This window comes from Delphinapterus leucas, chromosome 4 (genome assembly GCF_059928025.1).
Source record: "Delphinapterus leucas isolate spDelLeu-1000000601 "Yukka" chromosome 4, BTC_Dleu_Yukka2, whole genome shotgun sequence".
Lineage (NCBI taxonomy): Eukaryota > Metazoa > Chordata > Mammalia > Artiodactyla > Monodontidae > Delphinapterus > Delphinapterus leucas.
In genome coordinates, this window is record NC_143132.1 from 96,509,765 (window position 1) to 96,517,151 (window position 7,387).

Sequence of the window (7,387 nt, forward strand, 5' to 3'; positions counted from 1 at the left end):
ACATTATATTATTTTTTCAGTATCAGGTTGTGAGTTTTAAAAACTTTTTTAAAGTGTGAAACACTTCTTCCATGTGCAAGCCGTTAATAAAAAAACATTTGGTGAACAAGCAAAATAACATCCAAGTTGAAAGTTCAAATTCCCAAGGTAGTGCAAATTACTATCAGGATTATGTTTTTTAAAAAGCCAACATAACCCAATCCAAAAATGGGCAGAAGACCTAAACAGTCATTTCTCCAAAGAAGATACACAGATTGCCAACAAACACATGAAAGGATGCTCAACATCACTAATCATTAGAGAAATGCAAATCAAAACTACAATTAGGTATCACCTCACACAAGTCAGAATGGCCATCATCAAAAAATCTACAAATGCTGTAGAGGGTATGGAGAAAAGGGAGCCCTCTTTCACTGTTGGTGGGAATGTAAATTGATACAGCCACTATAGAGAACAATATGGAGGTTCCTTAAAAAACTAAAAATAGAACTACCATATGACCGAGCAATCCCACTACTGGGCATATACCCTGAGAAAACCGTAATTCAAAAAGAGTCATGTACCACAATGTTCATTGCAGCACTACTTACAATAGCCAGGACATGGAAGCAACCTAGGTGTCCATTGACAGATGAATGGATAAAGAAGATGTGGCACATATATACAATGGAATATTATTCAGCCATAAAAAGAAACAAAATTGAGTTATTTGCAGTGAGGTGGATGGACCTAGAGTCTGTCATACAGAGTGAAGTAAGTCAGAAAGAGAAAAACAAATACCGTATGCTAACACATATATGAAATCTAAAAAGAAAAAAAAAAAGGTCTGATGAACCTAGGGGCAGCACAGGAATAAACACGCAGACATAGAGAATGGACTTGAGGACACGGGGTGGGGGAAGGGTAAGCTGGGACGAATTGAGAGAGTAGCATTGACATATACACACTCCCAAAAGTAAAGTAGATAGCAAGTGGGAAGCAGCTGCATAGCACAGGGAGATCAGCTCAGTGCTTTGTGACCACCTAGAGGGGTGGGATAGGGAGGGTGGGAGGGAGACGCAAGAGGGAGGGGATGTGGGGATGTACGTATGCATATAGTTGATTCACTTTATTATACAGCAGAAGCTAACACAACATTGTAAAGCACTTATAGTCCAATAAAGATGTTAAAAAAAATAAAAAGCAAACATAAGGAATATCACAAGACCTTGTTTAAGTGGACGTAAACAGGGGGAAAAGGAGTAAACAAAAATAAAATAAAAAGCAAACGTAAGGATCAAATAAAATAAAAAGCAAACGTAAGGATCATCACAAGACCCTGTTAAGTAACTGGGTAAACATAAGGAGCATCATAAGACTCTGTTAAGTAAGTGGACGTAAACGGGAAAAATAAGAACACTGTTTCCGCCCGGTTTCGAACCGGGGACCTTTCGCGTGTTAGGCGAACGTGATAACCACTACACTACGGAAACCAGTCTGTCAGCAGTGGCTGAGAAAGTCCTTGATATCGCTGTTGTAACGTGCAATTCATGAGCGCTTAAAGGTAGGGTTAGCGTAACTTTTAATAGGAAAAACAATGAAACCAAAAAAAAAAAAAAAGGAAAATTAACCGTATGTCCAGTTGAACAGTGCTACCATTTCAAAAGTTGGAATTTGCATACACTTTTTGCAAAGCCCCTAGTTAGAAATCGGGCACCCGTTGGTTGCACTTTTTTGCGGTTTACTTTCTTCTACGGAAAAGAAGTGTTATATTTCTTTTCTTCGCGTTACTCTGTTGAGAGTACCGGATGAGTTTCAGGGCTTTGGCGGGCTAGGAAGGGCTGGCCGCAGGCGAATCCCGGAGTCCCGACTCTCGCAGCAGGGCGCAGCTCCGCGCAGCACCAAACTCCCTAGCTGTTACTTAGCGAGAAAGCGATCCTTTCAGCCTCTGGTGGAGGGACGTGTCGTTAGCTTTTGAATTTCCCCTGCTCTGTGCTTGTTTTAGACGGCATTTGTTTTAAAATCTTCTACAGGGTGTGCAAAATTGAAGAGGTTAAAAATGAAAATCAGACATCGAGATGCACTTTTTGGGCACGAAACATGAATAAATTTTTCTAAGCCTGAGCTTCATATGACCTAAGGAATATCGTTTTTCCTGCAGAGAGACAGACACATCCTTATGCCTAAAAATCAAGAATTTTTAGGGAATGAGAATGAGCTTCCATATTACACCGGGGGCGGGGGCGTGGGGTGGGTAACCTGATGGGATTGCTTAAAAAATTTTAAAGTGAGATTATACTTTTTTGGTTTTGAGTACATTTTGCTTAGAAAACACGGGGAAAGAAACACAACAAAGTACTGCCCAGAATATATAGAAATAATAATAAAAGTATTTAAAACCCACTTTAAGTTCTAGCACTTTTTCCCTTTCTCTTTTTACAAGTTGACGAAATTCTCTTTTTAGAAGTTAAGAAGCATGAACCGTACCTCCCCTGCTACGACACTTTACCCTGTCAAATCTCTCCACCTTTTTCCAGTTTCGAGGGCGCATTTCAGAGCTTCCCGCAGGCCCTTGGACAGACATCTATTAACCAGAATGTAATGACGTTGAGAAATAAAACTGTTTTTATGGCCCATCGAGGTATTAGAGAAAGCCTCTTGTGAAAGGTTAGATTTGTATCTAGCTTTCTGGGAAGAAAGTCAGGTTTTCCTGATATTGGTATTCCCAGATTCCAAGGGGTGAGGAGTGGTCCAACCCGGGTGAGACGCAATCGTGGGTGGCACTTTAGAGTGCACCTTGCATCCATTGAGTCCCCGGCCTGGGACTCCCCCCCGCCTCCCCGCCAGCCCCCGGCTCCCACGAGCCCGGCTCAGGCCCCGCGGGGCCGTGCCGGGGTCTCTATGACGCGGCGTTCCAGGTCGTCTGACCGGCACATCACTTTCCGCGCTCCCCGCCTAGCCCGCAGCCAGGGCAGCCCGAGCGGCCGGGCGACAGGAGGCGGCGGCGTCATGAGCTACTACCAGCTACCGGTGGTGATCGACAACGGCTCAGGAGTGATCAAGGCGGGCCTGGCTGGGTCCCGGGAGCCCCAGTTTGTCTACCCGAACTTTATAGGCCGCGCCAAAGGCCAGACCTGCGGGGCAGAGGTCGCGCAGGAAGTGTGCGTGGGAGACCAAGCGCAGCAGCGGAGAAGCGCACTTTCCATCAGGTACCGCCTTCTCCCGGCGGGCAGGACCCGCGTGGAGGCAAAGTAGGGGGATCCCAGAGGAGAGGCCCAACACTGAGAGAAAGGATAAGAAGTGAGGAACAGGAAAGTCTCTGCCAGCTATCATTATTGCAACGCTCGAGCCGCAAATCTCTGAGGGTACCGCATACCTAAAGAGTGAACATTACTTGCTCGCTGTATCTATTCAAATGTATTCAAACGTACAAACACAGTTATCGTTCATAAAATACAAGTTCATTTAGGAATGTTAATTCAAGGTACCTTTGTCTTCCGGGCTATTTGTTTTCAACTAACTGATATTAAAACTGTGAAGATTTCCCTATATATATATTTAAAGTCAAAAAGGGTATTCCAAAGAGGCAGGGAAGATGGAAAGCAACAAAAATTGCAGAGGAAGGTAGCTGGGCTATCTTTTGCTGGCAGTTACCATCTCTGAGAGGTTCTGGCGGGCACTGCCCATAAAGTGCTACTGGTAATAAATACGGGGATTAACCCATGTTTGAAGAGAGTAGACACTGGAAAAATTTAAAGCTGCCATTTATCTTATTGCTTTTCCTACAGCTACCCAGTGGAGCGTGGTCTCATTACTTGCTGGGGGGACATGGAGATCATGTGGAAGCATATCTACGACGATAACCTGAAGCTAAAGCCCTGTGATGGCCCAGTCTTGATTACAGAGTCAGCACTGAACCCACTGGCCAACCGGCAACGGGTCACTGAAGTGTTTTTTGAGCATCTGGAGGTTCCTGCCTTCTATATGTCCATCCAGGGGGTGCTAGCTCTCTTTGCTGCTGGCCTCACAACTGGCTTTGTGCTGAATTCAGGTGCTGGGGTTACCCAGTGTGTACCCATCTTTGAGGGTTACTGTCTGCCTCATAGTGTCCAGCAGCTAGATCTGGCAGGTCTTGACCTTACCAACTACCTCATGATGCTGTTGAAGGAGCACGGCATCATGCTGCTTAGTGCTTCAGACAGAAAGATTGTCACAGACATTAAGGAAACCTATTGTTATGTGGCAATGAACTTTGAAGAGGAAAAGGCCAAGAAAGCTGATTGTATAGAGAAGGTTTACCAACTACCTGATGGGAAGACAATCAAACTCCATGACCAGCTCTTTCATTGTCCAGAGGCCCTCTTCTCTCCAAGTCTCCTGCATCTTGAGACCCCTGGCATTGATAAGATGTGCTTCAGCAGCATAATGAAATGTGATACAGATCTGAGGAATTCCTTTTTCTCCAATATTATCCTTGCTGGGGGATCAACCTCTTTCCCTGGTTTAGATAAGCGGCTAGTTAAAGATATAGCAAAGGTGGTGCCTGCCAACACCCCTGTGCAGGTTATTGCTCCCCCAGAAAGGAAAATATCAGTGTGGGTGGGAGGCTCTATTCTTGCATCCCTCTCTGCCTTCCAGCACATGTGGATCACCGCTGCAGAATTTAAAGAAGTCGGACCCAACATAGTACACCAAAGATGCTTCTGAATACAGATAAAATGGTTAGAAGAAAATGTTTTGAGTACATGTGACAGAAAACTTTGGATATTATATGTTTCTGGGAGAACAAAATATTTCAGTTATTGGAAGGTCCATTTCTCTGTTGCATTTCTATAATGGGGGAAAATAATGATGAAGCAGTCAAATAACATATTTATTGAGTAGAACCAAATTAAATGCTAGAGGAGACATTACTCTTTTAATTTTATTTATTTGGCTGTGCCGGGTCTTAGTTGTAGCAGGTGGGCTCCTTAGTTGCAGCATGCATCTGGGATCTAGCTCCCTGACCAGGGATGGAAGCCGGGCCACCTAACATGGGAGCATGGAGTCTTAACCACTGCACCACGAGAGAAGTCCTGAGAAGATGTTATTCTTTACCTTGGAGATCTTACACTTCCTTTGGAGGGAGAGAGCAATTTGTGGTAGAACATGATATGTGCCAAATGAGTGATACAGATTGAAGGTTGTTGAAGTTTATGGAAGGAAGGTTGCTATAAGGGAAGAGTTCATAGCAGAGGTATGCCATGATGAATGGGGTGGTATTAGGATGGGTGTGGGAGCATAATAAAAGAGGGCAGATATTCAGAAGAGCATAGTGGAAATGAGCAAGAAGCTAGATATGAGGATGAATAAAGCATACTCAATGCATGTTTAATACACTGGTTTTGTTAAAAATGAAGAGCTCATATTGAGCAGACTAAGAGCAATGACTAGGAAGGTAAATTAAGGCCAGAGACTGGAAGGCTTTGTTTTAAATGTCCTATAGGCAAAAAGGAGCCTTTAAAGATTTGAAAACAGGAGACATAAGGAAATTAAGATGAATGTGGTAGTAGTTTGGAGGATAAATTGGACTGGGAAAGGCCCTGGAGATTCAGTGATCAATTAGAAAGTTGTTAGTGTAGATGTAAAGTAGTCAAGTCTTATACTCAAGATTATAGGCAATAGGAATTAAAAAGAAGAAATTATGAAAAACTGACAAGTCTTGGTGCCTAATTAGTTATGAAGGGGAAAGAAGGGTCTGAAATGATGAAGGTAGCTGAGAGAATGATGGCAATGTTGACATAACTCAAAGTATGTAGTATCTGCTCTATGGAAAGCACTGTGCTAAGTGCAGTAAGTGCTAAATCAGGAGTCAGATTGTGTCCTTAAGAAGCCCGCAGTCCAGTGTGAGAGGTGAAATTCATACTTTAATTGCAGTAATATAAGGTGGAAAGTGATTTAGTGTTCTAAGAGAAGTATAAAATGGGACTTACAGGGCTTCCCTGGTGGCGCAGTGGTTGAGAGTCCGCCTGCTGATGCAGGGGACACGGGTTCGTGACCCAGTCCGGGAGGATCCCACATGCCGCGGAGCGGCTGGGCCTGTGAGCCATGGTCGCGGAGCCTGTGCTCCGCAACAGAAGAGGCCACAACAGTGAGAAGCCCGTGCAAAAAAAAAAAAAAAAAAGGGACTTATAGGAGGGAAAACAACTTGAAGGCTCAGGGAAGGCTTTTGGGGACTGGGCTTGAAGCTGAAATTTAAACCTAATAGAGTGCCCGTCCTTCTGAATTTAGGGGCAGTATATGTGGGTTCAGGTCCAGGCCCTGCCACCTACCAGCTGCATGATTTAAACAAATTGTTTAAATATTTTGAAGATCAATTTCCTCATTGATAAGTGGGGTTGCTAATCCTAATGCCTATCTGTCTCACAGGGTCCTTATGAAATACAAATAAGATAATGTCTCTATGGGAACTTTCACAATGTTATTTTTTGCTTATAGAATTAGACTATTTATAGGTCCAGCTCATGCTACTTCCTCCATAGTCAAAATCGATTATTTGTATCCTTCAGCACATTATATTACTTGTACTTTTATTGACCATTTAATTTATGCAGCCTTATCTTTTGGTTTGCTTGTCTTTCTCCCTTACTAGATATGTTCTTAGAGGACAGGGATTGTGGGCTTTCTCCTTTCATCTCTGTCCCCTTCCCTGATGACTTCTGTGGTGCACTCCCAGTAGATATGCAGTTATATAGAATTGACCAGAAGCACACTGATGGCAGAGGGAACATTAGGGCAAAGCCTCCAAGGCTTTGGGCATGTACAAGCAGCAGGAAGTAATTCAGTTTGGCCTGAAGCATTTGTGAAGAGGTGCATTTCATTTTTTGACATGTCTTTATCATTTTAGTGATTGTAAGCAAAACTACTAGATTGGATAAGGTGTAGAAAATGATTATCTGAGAGCAGTTTGAATAGTCGATGCTGTACTCACTAGAGTCACAAGCACTGTAGAGAGAATTGTTGCAGGAAGGGGGACCCCTTCCAGGGCCCGAGAGTGGGCTCTTGTCTAACATTCGGAAATGAATAGTCCGAGGAGACACATGCTGACAAAGCAAGAGGCTTTATTGGGACGGGGCGACGGGGCAGAGAGCAGCAGGGTAGGGGAACACAGGAGAACTGCGCTGCCACGTGGCTCGCAGTCTCGGGTTTTATGGTAATTGGGTTGATTTCTGTGTTGTCTCTGGCCACAGGATCCTTCCTGGTGGCACACGCATCACTCAGCCAAGATGGATTCTAGCGAGAAGGATTCTGGGAGGTTGGTACAACACATGGACTGGAGTCTCCTCTCTCCTTTTTTTTTTTGGGGGGGGGGGTGGTTCGCGGGCCTCTCACTGTTGTGGCCTCTCCCATTGCGGAGCACAGGCTCCGG

At 44.1% G+C, this 7,387-nt stretch overlaps 1 protein-coding gene and 1 non-coding gene across 2 annotated transcripts; one reads left to right on the plus strand and one right to left on the minus strand.

Moving 5' to 3' along the window:
• Window positions 1-1,399: 1,399 nt before the first annotated feature.
• TRNAV-AAC (transfer RNA valine (anticodon AAC)) lies at window positions 1,400-1,472 on the minus strand. The gene has a single exon. It is a non-coding gene; the product is annotated as a tRNA-Val (tRNA).
• Window positions 1,473-2,973: 1,501 nt separating this feature from the next.
• On the plus strand, window positions 2,974-6,084 carry ACTRT3 (actin related protein T3). The gene is made up of 2 exons (XM_022575455.2): window positions 2,974-3,188; window positions 3,768-6,084. Exons 1-2 carry the CDS (start codon window positions 2,989-2,991, stop codon window positions 4,684-4,686), a joined length of 1,119 nt encoding a protein of 372 aa, XP_022431163.1. The 5' UTR covers window positions 2,974-2,988; the 3' UTR covers window positions 4,687-6,084.
• The last annotated feature ends 1,303 nt before the right edge of the window (window positions 6,085-7,387 follow it).

Coding starts and splice junctions, on each gene's coding strand:
- ACTRT3 (XM_022575455.2), top strand. CDS start 2,989: ATGAGCTACTACCAGCTACCGGTGGTGATCGACAACGGCTCAGGAGTG. Junction 3,189..3,767: donor AGAAGCGCACTTTCCATCAG/GTACCGCCTTCT, acceptor CTTTTCCTACAG/CTACCCAGTGGAGCGTGGTC.